This window comes from Phycodurus eques, chromosome 9 (assembly GCF_024500275.1).
Source record: "Phycodurus eques isolate BA_2022a chromosome 9, UOR_Pequ_1.1, whole genome shotgun sequence".
Classification (NCBI taxonomy): domain Eukaryota; kingdom Metazoa; phylum Chordata; class Actinopteri; order Syngnathiformes; family Syngnathidae; genus Phycodurus; species Phycodurus eques.
In genome coordinates this window covers 28,549,301-28,569,302 of record NC_084533.1, presented here as the reverse complement: position 1 = coordinate 28,569,302, position 20,002 = coordinate 28,549,301, and the positions used below count along the sequence as shown (strand labels likewise).

The 20,002-nt window shown below is 45.6% G+C and overlaps 2 protein-coding genes across 9 annotated transcripts in view; both read right to left on the bottom strand.

The window, feature by feature from the left end:
* LOC133407442 (protocadherin gamma-C5-like) overlaps positions 1 to 20,002 on the bottom strand; it is a 276,972-nt gene that overhangs the window by 198,759 nt on the left and 58,211 nt on the right. The window contains exon 1 of one of the 8 annotated variants that reach the window (XM_061685359.1): positions 14,516 to 17,269. The exons of 5 other annotated variants lie outside the window; for them this stretch is intronic. In XM_061685359.1, coding sequence (XP_061541343.1) covers positions 14,516 to 16,900 — 2,385 coding nt within the window. In that variant the 5' untranslated portion in view covers positions 16,901 to 17,269. Of the gene's footprint in view, positions 1 to 9,709; positions 12,228 to 14,515; positions 17,270 to 20,002 lie in introns of those variants that run through there. 2 more of the 8 variants (XM_061685349.1, XM_061685354.1) reach the window with 2 other exon arrangements.
* LOC133407452 (protocadherin gamma-A7) lies at positions 2,524 to 6,245 on the bottom strand. Its single transcript, XM_061685377.1, has one exon. The coding sequence runs from the start codon at positions 6,071 to 6,073 to the stop codon at positions 3,653 to 3,655; it is 2,421 nt and encodes an 806-aa protein (XP_061541361.1). The 5' UTR covers positions 6,074 to 6,245; the 3' UTR covers positions 2,524 to 3,652.

Below are 20,002 nucleotides of genomic sequence, written 5' to 3'. Positions count from 1 at the left end.
AAAAAAGGGGGGGGGGGGGGACATGAACATTGTGCAAATCTACTACACTTCCATGACAGATCGAGAGTTAGATAGTTCGAGAGATCGATCGATAGATAGAAAGATGGCGGATCAACGAGCAGTGGCCTACATTGAGTGGAATTCACATGCAGCGATACACCAAAAAATGTCCCCTGTGTAATCTCTCATCAATACTAATAAATACATTATCTGCAACATGAAGCCAGCAAAGGCAGTCATGATGGCGGCTCACATGCCCGGCGTTGTGTGTGTGTGTGTGTGTGTGTGTGTGTGCGCGCGCACACGCTGCTGAAGCCTCGTGCACATCGTGATGGTGCATTATTAAGGCCGAGTCTGCACAGCAACAGCAGGCAGAGTTATTAATATTCATGTAGCCTGCACTGGAAACATTTCTTCCCAATAGGATGACTTTTTTTTCCCCCCCTGCATCAGTTACATGACTGCACAGGGTGACGTACAGTATGTACAGTAAGCTTTGTGTTGCAGAGATTCTGGTCAGGATGACATGAGTAGGCAAACATGTTTGTTGGCACAGAATGTTCTGTGAAGAGAGGCTACACAGATGGAAACACATTCTGGGTCAGCTGGTATCATATTGACTGTGTTTCGGCGAATCGCTGCTCTGGATGAGAATCATCCTGCTGCGATTTGTTTGTAACAGATTGGAGTCGGGAGCTGAAATCATTGAAAGTGAGCTTACCTGAGGGTCCACATTGTTTCAAGTTTCATTGACGGGGGACACCGAAAGAAAAGAGAGAGGGGAAAAAGTTAGTCTCAAGCCCAATGATGACATTTACTTTCAAAAGTATTGTTTTCACAGGAATGACCACAGATATACATGGTAGGAGTGGAACATGTATCTGTTGAACTTAAATGTCAAATGCACACAGGATAACCAGGATTAAGGTGCATACATTTCTTCTTATATACACAATGCTCTTTACGATTAACTTGAAGTGTTCAATATGTTCCAACAAAATAAAAATAAAAATAACAAATCCAACAATACCTAACAGATAAATCAACGTTCCCCTACGAATCCCCGACGGATTGAAAAAAAAGGTGAGTCCTGCTGCTACACTCCCTCCAAAAATATTGTCTCATGACTGTACATTTCCTTTGGCTCAATGTGAAATGAATCCTCGTGAAAACAAACCATTATCTCATTCCTCACATCTTTCCAGCTGGTCAACACCTTAAATGACCGCCATCGTGTTTGTACTCGCTTATGATTGGGATCCAGAGCGTTGACAAACAAGTTGCTTTTTACCAAAGAAATCCAACCGTGGCTGAATTCGGAGCACGTGTGCAAGCAACAACATGAAGACGCATGAGAACGTATCTCATCGCTGCGCAGACTTTTGTCAACATAAACGCCATTAAGCTGCTTGAACCACTGAATGTTCACCATGAAGCGGCATTCTAATAGTTGTGGCTGCACGTCTGCAAATTGTGCCTTATTGTACCTGATGGAAAAGAGTCACAGACAAACACAAGGTTTTTTTTTTAACAAAATCCCAATTTAATAATTGATTCAGTTGCAGATTAAAGAGGTAACGGCATCGACCTGTGTGATCAAGACAAAGCGGAAGCAAAAAGACCAAAACATGCTGTAAAAATATCATTTCAAAATGAAAAGAAAAAAAGTATTGTCATGTTTTCTATTTTGAAAAGGACAAAAAAAAAAAGCACACCAGGACTCTGCTAAATCTGAATATCGCAAACTGTATCGTGCTTTTCGAGGAATGTTTTGCAGGTGTTGCTAGTCTGGCAGTCACATGACACTCACGAGATATTTCATCATAATAAGTGACAGAAAAGTAGAAATGGAGGGCATACAACATGCGGGAGAAAATATTGTGGCCCGGAGATCGTCTCGGTGCCTTAAAGCAATGAAATAACAACAAAGTCGATCACAAGAAAAAGTCATGACAGTATTAATAGTACAGGAGCATTGGTTCATTAACAAACGCAAAACAAAGCAATTAAGATCAGTTCGTGTGCTAATTTGGCACTGTTTCAGTTGATTGTTTCACAAAATTATTTTCAAGGTGTATAATTCCATGCATAGATAAAGAACAACATTTCACACGTTAAAAATATTTGATGACGCCATGTTATTGATTGAAATCTTTACAGTTTGTGATCACAACCTACACCGCCAGCAAAATATAGCAAAGTCATTATTTTGACAATACTTTTATTGTGGATGCAGTTTGTAAAGTTGTCCAATTGCACTGCATCATAATGTCGTGCATTGTTTAGCGTCACGGAATAAAAATATACAGTAAAGCCCCGAAGGTGGGTATACTCAATCAAGTATCCTATGAGTGTATTTAACAGCTCAACACGTTTTTGATTTTCTTTTCCTTATGCGGTGGAAATAAAAAGTCTACACACCCCCGTTCAAATGCCAGTTTTTTTAATAATAAAAAAGACACCAAGATAAAGTAAATCATTTGCAATCGATCAACCATTAATGTGGTCTGTAGCCTGTACAACTCAAATGAAACTGTTTTTTTTTTTTTATCTAAATTTAGAGAGAGGAAGTCAAAACAAACATCTGCGATGTGATTGCACAAGTGTGCACACCCTCTTATAATTGGCGACGGCGGGGCTGTGTTCAGAATGAACCAATCAAATTCACACTCATGTTAAATGTGAGACAGAACACACCTGTCACACACAAGTAACTCTGATTAACCCCAAATAAGCTCAAGTAGGCTTTTCCTGACATTTTGTGTGTGTGTGTGTGTGTGCTTTCTAGCAGAAGCTTGGAGGTTTTGTGCTAACACCGACTACGATTTGGAACTGTTCACAATTCCCTTCACCGTGACTAAGACTCCCGCTCCTGACGCCCCAAAGAAGGATACTGCCACCACCAAGCTTCACTGCTGGTATGTTGTTCTTTTGGTGATGAGCAGTGTTGCGTTTGCGCCAAATATACCTTTTGGAACGACGGTTCAAAAAATTCAACCTCGATTTCATCAGACTGTGATGACAAAATCTCCCAAACACATGTGGGAAAATGTGTTCTGGCCCAATGATTCCAAGTTTGAAACTTGTGGCCATAATTACAAAAGGTTGGTTTAGCTCTAACACAACCACAAAATCACCAAAAGCCCACCGAGCATGGAGGTGAAAGTATCAAGGTTTGAGGTTACGTTTCTTAAAGTGGAACTGGAGCCTTAGTCAAGGTGGAGGGAATTATGAACAGTTCCAAAGAGCAGTCAGTGTCGGCACAAACCCTTCAGAGGCTTCTGCTCGAAAGCAAAACAAATGTTAGAAAAAAACCTACCCGAACACCTGAACTTTATTTGAAGTTACTTTAATTAGTGACTCCCATTTAACATAAATTTTAACTATAAACACAGCCGAATCCCAGTATAGGAGGGTGTGCACACTTTTGCAAGCACATCATTTTAGTCATTTATTTTTACTTCCCTCTCGAAAAGATGTCATGTTCTTGATTCAATTGAGTGGTCTCGATTATAGGTCACATAAATGGTAGGAAAAAGTTTAAAAATGGTTTATCTTGGTCTCACTTTTTAAAATCACAAAAACCGAGCATGGGAACCGGGGTGTGTCAACTTTTGACATCTACTACATGTGCAATCCTTGCAGCCAGTTTTCAAGTGACCACATAACAAGGATGTGAGGGGCCGGCCCGAACCTTTAAGGTAGCTCTGTCTGCACTGGTGCGCCGAAGCGCGCTCTTTTGATAAGCCGCGCTCCTTTTCTTGAGGGTGTCCGTGTCCGTGTTTGAGCCGAAGCGAAAGTCGCCTCTCCACGAGCCGGTGGTCAGAAAGGGATCGTAGCGATCGTCTTGCAGCAATGTCCCACAGCCACTGAAATCTGTGAAACTCGGTGGGTAGTATGTCGTGGGGAAAACGGGGAGACCGTCGGCGGTGGAGCGGTACACGTAACTACGGCGACAAAGCTTAAAATAAAACACTCCGGCGATTAAAAGAATTAAGAGAAAAGAAACAGTGAACAGGGCGACAATCAAGAAGAGCCTCAGGTTACCGTTGCCCTGAGGTTCATCGGCCACCTCAAAGAGTTCTTGCAGAACGGGCAAGCCCTCGCCAATGGCGATACTAAGTGTGGCTGTGGCAGACAGGGCACCCGGCCCGTTATCGGTGACCGCGATAACGATCGTTTGCTTCCGTTCATCGAGCTCCACGAAGGCTCGCGAGGTTCGAATCTCGCCCGTGTGCAAGCCCACCGTAAACAGATCGGGCTGGGTTTCTTTGACGATTCTGTAGGACAACCAGGCGTTGTGGCCCGAGTCGCCGTCTACCGCCACCACCTTGGTCACCAGGTAGCCTCTCGGCGCTTCGAGGGGCACCACGTCCTCAGCGACGAAGGCTTGCGCAGGATACAGAACCACCGGCGCGTTGTCGTTTTGGTCTTGGATAAAAACGTTGACGGTGCAGCTGGTGGCGAGTTGGGGGTCGCCGCCATCTCTCGCCTCCACCGTGATTTGGAAGTAAACCGACTGCTCGTAATCGAAGAGCCGCGACGTGAAAAGCTCTCCCGTTTCCGTGTTGATGGTAAGGAAAGAGGAAACATCTGAATTTGTTTCTTTTGATAGTTGGTACATTAACTTCGCATTGGAACCGTCGTCGGCGTCTTGCGCTATCAGTTTCATAACAAACGTGCCAACGGGTTGATTTTCCAAGATGGTGGCGGTGTACCGGCTCTGCGTAAAAATGGGGGCGTTGTCGTTTACGTCATGAACCACGATTGATAAAACTTTGACGCTCTCGAGTGGGGGAGAGCCCGAGTCGGTGGCGGTAACAGAAACGTTATACGCCGATTGAACCTCTCGGTCGAGCGTCCCGGCCGTCACCAACATATAATAATTTTTCACTCCCGATACTATTTGAAACGGGACATTGTCGGGAACCGAGCACGTGACGTGTCCGCTATTTCCAGTGTCCGTGTCATAAATATTGATGAGGGCCACCATTGTTCCCGCCGTGGAGTCTTCCGGCATGTCGGCCGACGCCGACTTGATCTCGATCACGGGTTTGTTGTCGTTGACGTCGATGACGTCGATGAGAAGTTTGCAGTGGGAGGCCTGGCCGCCTCCGTCTTTGGCTTGGACGTCCAGCTCGTGAGTGCTGGCCTCCTCGTAGTCGAGGACGCCCGCCACGCCAACTTCACCGCTCAGCGGGTCGATGTGAAAAACTCCTCTGGTCTTGTCCGTCAGGTGACTGAAGGAGTATGTTATCGCTCCATACAGACTGTCATCCAAGTCCGTGGCATTCAGTTGCGCTATCAAAGTCCCCGTGACAGAGTTTTCCGGAACAGACGCTCTGTAAACCCGTTGACTGAAAACCGGCACATTATCGTTGGCGTCCAAAACACGGATGCGGATAGAAGCGGTCCCGGTTCTGGCTGGACTTCCCTTGTCAATGCCGTTGATTTTCAGCACATGTTCGGCTCGCGCCTCTCGGTCCAGCGCCTTTTTAAGAACAAGCTCCGGATATGCATTTCCGTTGATTTGGGTACTCAGTTCCAGGGCAAAATGGTCATTCGGGCTCAATTTGTATTCGCTGACGGAGTTTGTGCCCAGATCGGGGTCATGCGCACTCTCCAGCGGAAAACGTCTCCCGAGAACTGTGGACTCGACCAAATCGAGGTTGATCTCCTCCGCGGCGAACGCTGGAGTATTGTCGTTAATGTCTGCAATGTCTAAAAGCAGAGCGAAGGCTTGAAGCGGGTCCTGAAGTAAAAGCTGATTCTGGACGGTACACACGCTGCCTTGCGCGCAGAGCTCCTCTCGGTCGATCCGCTGGCGGATCAAAAGATCGCCCGACGACAGGTCCAGCTCGCACAGCTGGCTGCTTCCGTCCGCAATAACGCGGGCACGACGAGCACCCAGCTCCCCCATTTCCAGACCCAGATCCCGTGCGACGTTCCCGATGACAGAACCCGGCTGCATCTCCTCGGGGAGGACGTAACGGACCTCTCCGGACGACACAGAAAAGATCAGGCAGAAAAAGAAGAATTCCCTCCAATGTTCCAAGTCGATTCTCGGGTGCATTTTTAGAGATCGTCTCGGATGCTGACAAGCCGTCGAAAGAAAACGAGCTAAATCCTAAACATGCTCTTGAAAACGTCGAAGTGAAAATTCTGCTGCAATCCAACGCTTGCCTGCTTCTCGAGCCGAGTTACTCATGCTCTATTAGGGAAGCTGTCAGCTTGGATTCCTCTATTCCCATTTCATCTCTCTCTCCCTCCCTCCCTCTCCCTCTCCAAACACCCACGCGACTTTTTTTTTTTTTTCCCTCTGCCTCCATCACACGCACACGCGCATACATACACAAGCACACACATCCTTCGGCTCTCACCCAATGCTCCAGTTTCTCTGACACAGTTAGAGCAGAACAAGCCATCGGCGACTCAAATTTTAGAAGAGCGTCGCCGCGAGGCCGCGGCGATAATTACAAGGCAAACTGCGCTATGATTGCGCCACAGAGAGGACTTTAAGGTCAAAAAGCCCTCAGCAGAAAGGTTAGTCTCCTCTGTGTAGAAGGTGATAGAGAATTGTCTAAAACCAATAAAATTAAGTAAAAGAAAAACAAAATGCAGGAGAACGTCATTCAAATGCCGGATATAATGTAATGAATCAAACAAGGAAAAAAGATGAATTACATGATCAAATATTCCATTTCCAAGCCTATCATCACAACTGGAATGAGTGAATCCATCCATCGTCCATGAAGCACATGTATGCATGTCTTTTTTGAAAAATATCTATCTGCACTGCATTTGCCACCACAACATTTAACGCAAATGTAAAATATAATATGTATGACAATAATGGTTAAAGGCATTACGTGGCCTGTCATGACACACACACACACACACACTGGATATAAAAAGTCTACATACCCCTATTCAAATGCCAGGTTTTAATCGTATAAAAATGAGACCAAGGTAAATCATTTAAAAACCTTTTACACCATTAATGTGACCTATAACCTTGAAAAATCATTTGATTTTAAAAAAAATATTTTTTCAAAAAGTGAAGAAAAAAGAAGCAACCGCAATAATGTGGTTGCACAACTGTTCAGACCCTTTTAGACCCTTTTATACAACCCCAATTCCAATGAAGTTGGGATGTTGTGTTAAACAAATCAAAACAGAACACAATGATTTGCAAATCATGTTCGACAAAGACAAGATATTTCATGTTCAAACTGATCAACTCATGAACTTAGAATTTGATGGCTGCAGCACGTTCCAAAAAAGCTGGGACAGGTGGCGAAAAAGACGGAGAAAGTTGAGGAATGCTCATCAAACACCTGTTGGGAACATCCCACAGGTGAACAGGCTCATTGGGAACAGGTGGGTGCTCAGTCATTCACAAGCAAAGATGGGGCGCATGCATAAGAAAATAGTCGAACAGTTTAAGGACAAAGTTCCTCAACGTACAATTGCAAGGAATTTAGGGATTTCATCATCTATGGTCCATAATATCAAAAGCTTCAGAGAATCTGGAGAAATCACTGCATGTAAGCGGCAAGGCCCAAAACCAACATTGAATGCCCGTGACCTTCGATCCCTCAGGCGGCACTGCATCAAAAACCGACGTGAAAAGGATATCACCGCATGGGCTCAGGACAATTTCAGAAAACCAATGTCAGTAAATACAGTTGGGCGCTACGTCCGTAAGTGCAACTTGAAACTCTACTATGCAAAACAAAAGCCATTTATCAACAACACCCAGAAACGCCGCCGGCTTCTCTGAGCCCGAGCTCGTCTAAGATGGACTGACGCAAAGTAGAAAAGTCTTCTGTGGTCTGACAAGTCCACATTTCAAATTGTTTTGGGAAATTGTGGATGTCGTGTCCTTCGGGCCAAAGAGGAAAAGAACCATCCGTACTGTTATGGACGAAAAGTTCAAAAGTCAGCATCTGTGATGTTGTGTTAGTGCCAATGGCATGGGTAACTTACACATCTGTGAAGGCACCATTAATGCTGAAAGGTACATACAGGTTTTGGAGAAACATACGCTGCCATCCAAGCAACTTATTTTTCAAGGACGCCACTGCTTATTTCAGCAAGACAATGCCAAACCACATTCTGCACACGTTGCGACAGCGCGGCTTCGTCGTAAAAGAGTGCGGGTACGAGACTGGCCTGCCTCCAGTCCACACCTGTCTCCCATTGACAATGTTGCCGCATTATGAAGCGTAAAATACGACAACGGAGACCCCGGACTGTTGAACAGCTGAAGCTGTACATCGAGGAAGAATCGCAAAGAATTCCACCTACAAAGCTTCAACAATTAGTGTCCTCAGTTCCCAAACGTTTATTAAATGTTGTTCAAAGAAAAGGTTCGAGTAGGCTTTTCCTGGCAGCTTTTTTCTGCAGGAGCTTGAAAATGTTGTGCTAACACTGATTGCTATTTGGAACTGTTCTTAATTCCCTCCATCTTGACTAAGGCCCCAGTTCCAGCTGGAAGAAATAAAAAAAAAAAAAACAGCTCCTAATAATGTTGTTGCCGCCACCAAGCTTCACTGTGGGTTTGGTGTTCTTTTGGTGACGAGCAGTGTTGCGTTTGCACCAAACCTGAGAGCGCAAACCTGTGCAACCACATCATAACGTTTTTTTTTTTTTTTTTAATTATTAATTCATTTTTTATTTCCCCTCTCAAAAACATTGCAATTACTTTTTCAATAGGTTGAACAGGTTAGAAGTCACATGAATGGTGGAATTATAAAAAAAAATATTTAGCTTGGTGTCTTTTTAAAAAAAAAATGTTTAAACATATATCTCAAAGGAAAGTGAACAGATGAGTGTCATAGACGTTCATATTCACTGTAATCACGTAAACCACTCTGAGATGTGCATTTGCACCTAAATTATTATAAACATTTTCATTTGAATTGTAAAAACAGCGAATAAGGTTTCGAGACGCAATACATGACTGGCAGCCATGTAATATGAATGAATGGAAAAATATGTCACACCTAGTTATGATTTAAAAAAAATAAAAAAAAATTTTTTTAAAAATCACACTATTATTCCATACAAAAGTCAAATTTTTTTTTTTTTTTTTTTTTTTTTTTTTTACAAAAAGCAGATTTAATTAATGTAAAGTGACTGAATTAACAAGTATTGTGACAGCATGTGAATGGCAAGTTGATGAATCGTTTATTAACCAGATTTAGAAGTTTGCAAACTTCCAGCAAACAATTTTAAACCTTAGACTTCCCTTCAAAAGCATATTCACGATAATTTCTCATTTGGATTCACTCTTTCATTGAAATACGGTTCCATGGGCAGACATCTTTTTTGGCATGGCAAAGTAGTCATTTATCACTCAGATATACAAAACACTATTTCAACATTTTCTTACTTCATCAGTACAGTAACATCATGCATAGACGTGAGAGAAACTGTCATGTAATATAAAAGATGAACGGACGGATGGACAGACCCAGACAGACTGCTAGCTAGCTAGCTAGATAGATAGATGAGGGAAATATCAATCAAGTACTCATCAAGTAAAGTAAAAGTGGGGGTGTATTTTTACCTCGGGTGACACCATCAATTAGACAAAGTCAAATGGGAAGGATGATCATACCTCAGGAGAACCTTGGGCATCTCCAAACATCTCATCTAAGTCGGTGGGACTCGTTTCTTATTTTACATTGCCAAACGTGCCTACCTCAAGTGGGTCGAAAGAATCGCGAAGCTCGTCATCGAAGTCGCTGGGACTCTTCGCGAGCGCGCGGTCAGCGGGCAGCGTGTCGTCGTCGTAACAACGCACAAAGTTGAAGTCGCTGGTCCTGGAGCCCGTCGTCAAGTAGGCGTCGTAGTCGTAGGCGCCGCGTAAAGTTCCCGCGCCGTCGACATCTGCGTAATCAGGAGGGAGGTACGCGCCGGGGACGGCGACCGCTCCGTCCGACGACAGTCTGGGCTTTCTCCTGCGGCAGAAGCTCCCAGCCAGGACCGCCGCCATGAAGGTCACAAAGAAGGCGGACACGGACACCAGCGCCACCATCAGATAAGAGGTGACTTTGGAATTCTTCTCCCGCTCGTCGGAGGAAACGTCCATGAGTTCCGGCAACTCGGCCGAGTTATCGGAAAGAAGTAAATACACGGAGCAGGTGGCGGAGAGAGGGGGCTGTCCGTTATCTTTCACCGCCACCATCAGGTTCTGCTTCACGCCGTCAGATTGGCAAATGTCCCGCCGGGTCCTGATCTCTCCACTGTGGAGACCGATGGCGAAAAGTCCCGGATCCGTGGACTTGACTATATGATAGGACAGCCGGGCGTTCTGTCCGGAGTCGGCGTCCACCGCTATCACTTTGGACACCACGGAGCCTCCGTGCGCAGCTTTGGGGACCAGCTCGGTCACGAAGGAGTCGCCCTCCGGGGCGGGGTACAGTATCTGAGGAGAGTTGTCGTTCACGTCCCGTATCCACACGCTGACGCTCACGTTGCTGCTCAGCGGAGGAGAACCCTTGTCTCTGGCCACCACGTGGACTCGAAAACTCCTCAAGTCTTCGTAATCCAAGGAGCCCGCGGCGCGGACGGCCCCCGTGTCTCCGTCCACCGATACGTAGGAGGACGCCGGGGCGCCGTTCACCTCGGCGCCCGCCAACAGAGAATAAACCACCGTGCCGTTCTGTCTCCGGTCGGGGTCTCGGGCGCTCACCCGACACAAAGCCGAGCCGGCTTCGTTGTTTTCGCTCACGTAGGCGCTGTAGGACTCTCGCTCGAACGCGGGCGGGTTGTCGTTGACGTCGGCGACGGACAGGCGAAGACTTTTCCGGGAGGACAGAGGAGGAGAGCCCTCGTCGCTGGCGCCGATTGTAATGTTGTAATCGGACACCAGTTCGCGGTCCAGCCGGCCGCTCGTCACCAGAGAATAATAGTTCTTGATGGAAGGAACTAAGCGGAAGGGGACGTCTCGTCGGACGGAGCAGCGGACCTGCCCGTTCCGCTCAGAGTCTCTGTCCTGCACGTGAACGATGGCCACCTCGGTGCCGGGCGGCACGTTCTCCGCCACCGGGTCGGTCAGCGACTTGATATTTATCACCGGGGCGTTGTCATTCACGTCAGTGATGGATATAATCACCTTTGCATAAGAGGACAGCCCCAGTCCATCTTTGGCTTTCACACGTAATTCATATGATGTGCTCGATTCATAGTCAACAGTGCCAGTTACAGTAATTGTGCCCACTTTACGATCAATGCTCAATATCTTCTTCACATCTTCTGTAACATGGCCGAAGTCATACGTCACATCTCCATTTACGCCTTGATCAGCATCAGTCGCCCTAACATGCATCACGGTTGTACCTGGAGGAGAGTTTTCAGGCAGGCTGGCTTTATAAAGGGCCTTGGTGAACACCGGCGCGTTATCATTCGCGTCCAGCACGGTGACGTGGATGACGACTGTTCCTGACCTCTGAGGGGAGCCGCCATCCAAAGCGGTCAGGAGCAAATTCATTTCCTGTTTTTGTTCACGGTCGAGTTCTTTGTCAAGAACCAGCTCTATTGTGTTTTCACTGACAGCCAAAGCGAAATGATCATTTTTCTGAAGGATGTACTGCTGCACTGAATTTTGTCCTACGTCCGCATCGTGCGCCTCTTCTATCACAAAACGAGCTCCTATGCTGGCTGACTCCCGTATTTCCAAATCAATTAAGTCGTCATTAAAAACCGGCGCGTTATCATTTATATCTTGAATGTGCAGATGGATTCGCTGGAGCTCCAGTGGGTTCTCCAGCACGACTTCTTGTTTCAGGACACACGAAGCCTTGTCGCCACAAAGCCCCTCTCTGTCAATCCTGTCGGCCACAAGCAGCTCTCCGTTCCTCGCGTTCAGCTCACAGTACCGCGTTCTGCTCCCGTCGGCGTCGATGCGCGCTTTTCGGCCGGACAGCGCGCTCGCCTGCAGTCCGAGTTCCTTGGCCAAATTCCCGATCACCGATCCTCCTTTCATCTCCTCCGGGAGGGAAAAGCTCACGTCTCCGTGTGCGGAATGCAACACGAGGAGGAGGAGGAGGCAGCAAAAGGTGCGCGAGCAAAACAAAGACATGTTCCAATCCGTCGCGGACGCCTTCCTCACGGGCTGTCGAGCAAAAAACGAGCTGCACAAAATCACGAACATGTACGCATAACGTCAGTGCCCTCCAAATGAAAAAAAAATGCGTTCAACCATTTCAAGGCTGGTCTATTGCGCCACCGTGAGCATAGTTTGGTGCAAACAACACGTTATAGCTTTCGAAACCAAATTCTTAACAGTCACGCTAAACTTGTGTTGCACCCAAGGCGTTTACGTTCATGTCATTCATAAAAGGTGTGAGGTATTTTTTTCCCCCAGTAGGATTTCGTGTAACAAATGCAGTAGTTGCAATTTGTTCATGAAGCAACGCATTAAAGTTACCTTGTCGAACAAGTTTGGGAATTCACGAGCCAAATAAAACATTATTTGGTGCTATCGCTGGAGCAAAAAAAAAAAAAGAAAAATATGACGTGAATTCATTTCTCTAAATAGTGAAGAACTCATTCACGTAAACATAAGACTTTGTAGGTTAATCACGTGACATTGACGTTTTCACGTTAATTGACAAACTGACACACTGCACGACACAAACTCAATAATGTGGAAATCTGCTTCAAATACTGGTTTGGTTATTGTGATCTGATGATCATATCGATTGGATAACACAACCACAAATGATTGCCTTTTGAAGATTAATCTCAGCAGATTTATTGCTTCGGAAAAAAATGAGGAACTTCCCCAGAACATCGAATTTGTTAACGGAGATCAGCAATGCAAGAACAGCAAATAAATCCAAAATAATATGAAACGACTGCAGGTAAGTAGTTTTTTTAGGAGGACAATCAAATCAAGATTCGAACAACAGTAATAAGTTTTTCCTACAGTCATCAGAAAGTACAAAAGTGAACTCTGACAGAGATTTGCCACCCAGGAGAAAATTACCCTTTGGGACCTGCATGCCACTTGAACGCTGCAAATGGAAAATATTTGTTTGGGTTTTTTTTCCCTCGGGCCCCTGTCAGGTGTGGGGCCTTCAAGTCATCATCATCATCATCATCATCATCACATTTGTCCCCCTTCTTGCACCCCGGATTGGAAACAGACAAAAAGACAAATTGACTGCGGTTATCTTTCCGGCTTGGCCGAATGAATTGTTGGTCAAGAGGGACTCAGCAAATGTCTCGATGAAACTTATCTTTTGAACAAATGCTTGCGAGCACAAATACGAAGGGCTCACCATGCAAAATGTTCAACGTGTTGAAACACGTGGTTCGTTTTACAAATTCGCTGCAACATTCTGGGGGAAATACTTTGCGTTATAAACTGAAGAACATGGAACCCAAACGACCTAAAAGATCATATTTGTGCATTTTCTCTAACTATCACCAATAATATTAGACGACGACCCCTGTAGCTGTCATTTAAGATTTTTTTTTTTTAATAATTACTTTCAGGGTTAGGGTCAAACTGTAATAAAATAAAATAAAATAAAAATCTGACGCTATCTTTCTCATCTGCAGCCGTCTCTGGGACGTCGACGAGCTGCTGGCCAAGCTTCCACCACATGGCAATCGAGCGAACACTTTTGCAGCCAAAGCATCAAACTGGCCTTTTTGTGGCCAAGTGACGCACGTTCTCAAAGCTGTCCTGTCTGATCTGTCAGGGCGAGCGTGAGGTCACGTGCAAACAATTGGTGAAAGGACAAAAGAGGAACAGAACACAAAGTCAAATTAGATCTAAAGTTGCTGTGAAAGAAGCTTGAGCTTTTGTTCTGTATGTTAACAAGCACAAGGGCGCCGCATCTTGAACTGGTAACACGCCAATAAAGCAAACGGAGGCCGACGACATGCGAAAATCAGATGACATACAAAAGACTTAATGACATTAGAGAGCGTCCTGTAGGAACTTTCAATTTATTTAAGACTAGATGAATCATATAAAACCTAAAGTGAAGAATATTGTGGCAAATACATTTCCCATTAGACCCCTGCATGTGTCAAGAATCAACTACAATAAAACCTTATATAACTTTGTCACAATATATACTAATTGACTATTGCATACTTTGGATGCTCAAAATATAGATTTTTGAGCAATGTCAATTCTACTAACTGGTGTAAAAATCAAAAGTATGACGTCTCCATGAAAATCAAGGAAATGAAATGTACGAGTGCCAAAATGCAACACGTATGTTGGGGTCAGACGATGCACTCGTTAATGTCGGAAAGGAAACCAAATTGGTGGATTACAACTTTTGTGCTGACCACTTGGGGGGGAAAAAAGTGATCAATCTTATGAGTTGAAGATAGACAACACGTAAAGTCAGAAAGCAATCTTGAAAGAAGTCTGCCATTCAGCCACAAACAACTGGGTAAGAATCCAGCAACACACCATCAAGGATGAAGACTTTTGGGAAACCATCAATTAGACAAAGTCAAATGGGAAGGATGATCATACCTCAGGAGAACCTTCAGCATCTCCAAACATCTCATCAAATTCGCTGGGAATCTTCGCGAGCGCGCGGTCAGCGGGCAACGTGTCGTCGTCGTAAGAACGCACAAAGTTGAAGTCGCTGGTCCTGGAGCCCGTCGTCAAGTAGGCGTCGTAGTCGTAGGCGCCGCCGACATCTGCGTAATCAGGAGGGAGGTACGCGCCGGGGACGGCGACCGCTCCGTCCGACGACAGTCTGGGCTTTCTCCTGCGGCAGAAGCTCCCAGCCAGGACCGCCGCCATGAAGGTCACAAAGAAGGCGGACACGGACACCAGCGCCACCGTCAGATAAGAGGTGACTTTGGAATTCTTCTCCCGCTCGTCGGAGGAAACGTCCATGAGTTCCGGCAACTCGGCCGAGTTATCGGAAAGAAGTAAATACACGGAGCAGGTGGCGGAGAGAGGGGGCTGTCCGTTATCTTTCACCGCCACCATCAGGTTCTGCTTCACGCCGTCAGATTGGCAAATGTCCCGCCGGGTCCTGATCTCTCCACTGTGGAGACCGATGGCGAAAAGTCCCGGATCCGTGGACTTGACTATATGATAGGACAGCCGGGCGTTCTGTCCGGAGTCGGCGTCCACCGCTATCACTTTGGACACCACGGAGCCTCCGTGCGCAGCTTTGGGGACCAGCTCGGTCACGAAGGAGTCGCCCTCCGGGGCGGGGTACAGTATCTGAGGAGAGTTGTCGTTCACGTCCCGTATCCACACGCTGACGCTCACGTTGCTGCTCAGCGGAGGAGAACCCTTGTCTCTGGCCACCACGTGGACTCGAAAACTCCTCAAGTCTTCGTAATCCAAGGAGCCCGCGGCGCGGACGGCCCCCGTGTCTCCGTCCACCGATACGTAGGAGGACGCCGGGGCGCCGTTCACCTCGGCGCCCGCCAACAGAGAATAAACCACCGTGCCGTTCTGTCTCCGGTCGGGGTCTCGGGCGCTCACCCGACACAAAGCCGAGCCGGCTTCGTTGTTTTCGCTCACGTAGGCGCTGTAGGACTCTCGCTCGAACGCGGGCGGGTTGTCGTTGACGTCGGCGACGGACAGGCGAAGGCTTTTCCGGGAGGACAGAGGAGGAGAGCCCTCGTCGCTGGCGCCGATTGTAATGTTGTAATCGGACACCAGTTCGCGGTCCAGCCGGCCGCTCGTCACCAGAGAATAATAGTTCTTGATGGAAGGAACTAAGCGGAAGGGGACGTCTCGTCGGACGGAGCAGCGGACCTGCCCGTTCCGCTCAGAGTCTCTGTCCTGCACGTGAACGATGGCCACCTCGGTGCCGGGCGGCACGTTCTCCGCCACCGGGTCGGTCAGCGACTTGATATTTATCACCGGGGCGTTGTCATTCACGTCAGTAAGGTCAATGATTAAAGTTGAATAAGAAACTAAGCCAAGACCATCTTTAGCGCTGATTTGCATTTCGTAAGACGATACTTTCTCAAAATCGACAACACCAGCCACTCTCACTTCTCCTGTCTTAGGGTGTAAAGTAAAGACATGACTTCTACCATCAGAAGTGCGGTCAAATGCGAATGTGATTTCGCTATTTAACCCTTCGTCTGCATCACTCGCGCTCACTGTGATCACCAAAGTATCAAGAGCAGAATTTTCAGCCAGACTGGCTTTATAGACCGCTTGACTAAATACGGGCACGTTATCATTCGCGTCCAAAACGGTGACGTGGATGACGACTGTTCCTGATCTCTGAGGGGAGCCGCCGTCATAGGCGGTCAGCAAGAGCATCATGTCTGTTTTGTCTTCTCTATCTAATACTTTAGCCAAGACCATTTCGCAGTACTTTCGTCCACCTGGTTTAGTATTGACATTTAACTTAAAATGATCATTCTGCTGCAAAGTGTAGCTTTGAACAGCATTTTCTCCAATGTCTGCATCGTGTGCTTCTCCGAGAAGAAAACGTGCACCCTTGTCTGCAGACTCCCGAATTTCTAATTTTAGCGAGTCATCGTTAAATTGTGGTGTATTGTCATTGACATCTAATACACGGATACTAACACGGTGCAGTTCCATTGGGTTTTCCAGTACAAGTTCCTGCTTTAAAACACACGATGCCTTTTTGCCACAAAGATCTTCCCTGTCGATCCTTTCCTGAACAACCAAGTCACCAGTGTTGAGGTTGATGCCGCAGTGTTGGACGTGGTCGTCTTCTCCATCAATGCGCGCTTTACGAGCAGATAACTGGCCCAAATGTAGTCCCAAATCCTTGCCAATATTCCCGATGACAGATCCACGTTTCATCTCCTCTTGGATAGAGTAGCTGACGTCTCCGTTGACGGGGTGGAGGAAAAGGAAAAGAAAAACGAGGCCGCGGCGGAAAGACGCAAATCTTTTGTTCGCCATTGCACCACAAAAAGATAAATCAGCCGATAACCAGCAACATAAAAATGATCTCCTCGGATATCCACAGATTTTTACACCGAAGCAACGTTATCAAGCGTCTTGACCAGAGCGACACAAGAATTAAATCTGGCTTGTGTGTCGAGACAAATGGGTGTGAAATTAAAGAACGTTTGTCCATGGGAGCATACTGACATCTAGAGTGCAGTTATCGTCATAACATCTAGTTAGGCTGTTAAAAGAAGAACTAAAATAATAATAATCGCACATTGGAGGGACTGGTTTTGCGTGGCTCCTCATTCATTCAAGTTTAATTTTTTAAAGAGTATATTAGAATTTAAGGATCCCATTTTCAAGATAAATACAAGTTTTTGAAGAAAAGTAAAGCAATTGAAAATACTTGAAAAATAAGTTGAATGAGAAGTTGGGAGAAAACTTTCGGTTATCAGCTGAGAAAAGCATGAAGACAATTTCAGAACCATGGACAGAGGTGAAAGCAGCAACCAACCAAAGAGCCACAAAGGAAACGAAATTGGCCAATGAGACTTTCTGAACAATTAAGTTGACCGCCTGAACTGCAAATCCTCTTGACTTGCACCACAACCATGTCGACATTTTCTGCTGGGACACAAACAACAAACAAAAGTTTGCTTCCCCCGGAGAAGAAACTTGAACAGCGAAACGCTCAGTAAAATGGCTCAATATAGTTCCAAGGCGTTTTACAACACAAATCATTTTCAGCGAGAAGCTTCATGGATATTCACGTTTCTCTTATTACGTGAAACACACGTTGCGTGTGCACCGTATTCATAATCAGAAATAAGTTTGCATATTTTTCTATAGCCGTCTGTCCAAAACTAAGATAAAGGGATATTATTGAGAGAACACAAATTGATGTAGAAAAAAAGAATTCTTTGGTTGATAATAATTCCATCCATCAATCACATTTTTTTTTTTTTTTTTTTTTTTAAATCACATTGCTTTATCTCGCCATACTTGTACTCATGTTGATGCCTTGTCGACTCAAATTTATGTTGGGGTGTTTTGGGCAGCGTTGCTGTTTGTCGTTTTCTTGCTGAAAAGTACATTTTCAAGCCTGGCGAGGTTCCGTATCTTTTTGCTCCACTGTTGCGTCATCACGTCTTTGAGCGCACTCATTTTGAGAAAAACGGTGAGTGTCGTCATCCTCATATTGAAAAAGGTGAAAAGAAATGTCATTTCACAGCGCAATTAGACTGCGTCACTCCAATCTGATTTGAAAAAAAATAAAAAAAGACTTCCATCGTGGTGATATGAAACCACTAAGTTGATTTTAACAAAGTTCGAATGCAATTGTATTCATACAACGGGCTGCCTTTAATTCTTCATCATCACAACACACGCGCGTTTTATTCCCATTTTTTTCCACATCGTAGCAACAGCCTGTTTCCACATGCCAATACTTCACAAGCCGAGTTAAATGAGTAGCACAATAAGTAGACTCCAGTGATCTACATTGAAAGTGGAATAATAAGCTCAGCGAAATCAACGGGCGGCCAACGATTGCCACCCGACGACCACCCGCCCACGACGTACGAAGAACTTTTAAGGCAACGAGTTACCCGAGTTTTTCCAAGTCAACTCTACCGATCCGTGTTTACAGTGCGTGCTTCAGTGCACAAAGCGAGGTGGCCGTTGTTGTTGGAATTTGTGGAGGAAGAACCGGAGATCCCTGACTTCAACCCCATCAAGCAGCTTTGAGAGGAAATACGACCGCAAAGCTCCCACACCAATTGCGCTCCTGCATCGATAAATAAAAACTGCCACGGACACACTTTCCACACTCCCAGAAAAGTAGAAGCTGGTTCACTTCACGAGGGGAGGCTAATTCCGGAGAAACTTTTCTTTTCACTTCCTCTCAATGCAATGGCAGGATGTCAGAAATTTGTCGAAAACGAGCCTTGTCCAGAAGTAAATTGGCACTCGCAATTTGTTTGGAAAGGCCAATACTGGAATTCGGACAGGTACGCACATAGCAAATGTATGACATTTCTTATTTTGTATTGTACATTATTCCAATACATGACATGATAGAAACAGCAGCAGCCAAGGGAGAAACGGCTAACTACCTATCTCGCAATGTGGGGAGATTGCAGTTGGTGATCTTTTTTGGTGGATGTAAAAGTCAAACAAAAACAATGCAATGACTGGCATCTGAAAGCATAACTATATACATTAAAAAAAAACTTCTCGAGGAAAAAAAGAACAAAAAAAACACCACTATCTGTTGTGCATGAAGCTGATTTTCAACAAACTGAAGTCTCAATAGTTCCAGTACTATGTGATTTCGATATACACTGTAGTTATTGATAATGTTGATTATGATTGCATGAATTATTAGACTTGATCAAACAAGGCAAGTCAAGGCATATGAAGTAAACAAGTCAAGCTAAAGTCAGTAGACATTTGTATGCAAGTACGACACCTGCTGAAAGGCGCCAACCCCGACACGGACGTCGTTCGTCACGTGCACGTTGAACAGTTGCGCGCACGACACTCGCGCTCGAACGTCTGCGGTCCGAGAGAAACAAGAACAGGAGCTCAATTGTGCCGATGAACTGCCACCGTGGGAAACAACGATCAAGTTCAAGACTTTGCACAGCGGAATGAAGCCGCCGTGTCTCCGCAGACTTTGACACAAATGGCCAACTCGAGCACCGGTGTCAAACTCAGGGCCCGGGGGGCCAGATGCGGCCCGCCACATCATTTTATGTGGCCGGCGAAAGCAAATCATGTCAACTTCCATGATTGTTGCTCAAATCTGTTCCGAAGTTTTGTATGATATTCATATGTAAGCATGTTTTGCCTCCAAAACCCTTTTACAGTCACTGAAACTATCGCTGAACAAACTATTATCCTTTACTTCTGATTTCAAAACGAGTTATCCATCAATTTGTTGTCTATGTGAAACAATATGATGAGGCCATTAAACATTGATATGGTTTTACAATCATAATGGGCCTCTGAGGAAAACCGTATCTCCAATGTGGTCCGCGACAAAAATGAGTTTGACACTCCTGAACTAGAGTATCCAATTGACTGCCAAATTTCAGACTTTTTCTTCCT

Excerpts from the sequence above, each read along its gene's own strand:
- LOC133407452 (XM_061685377.1), bottom strand. The coding sequence starts at position 6,073 with ATGCACCCGAGAATCGACTTGGAACATTGGAGGGAATTCTTCTTTTTC.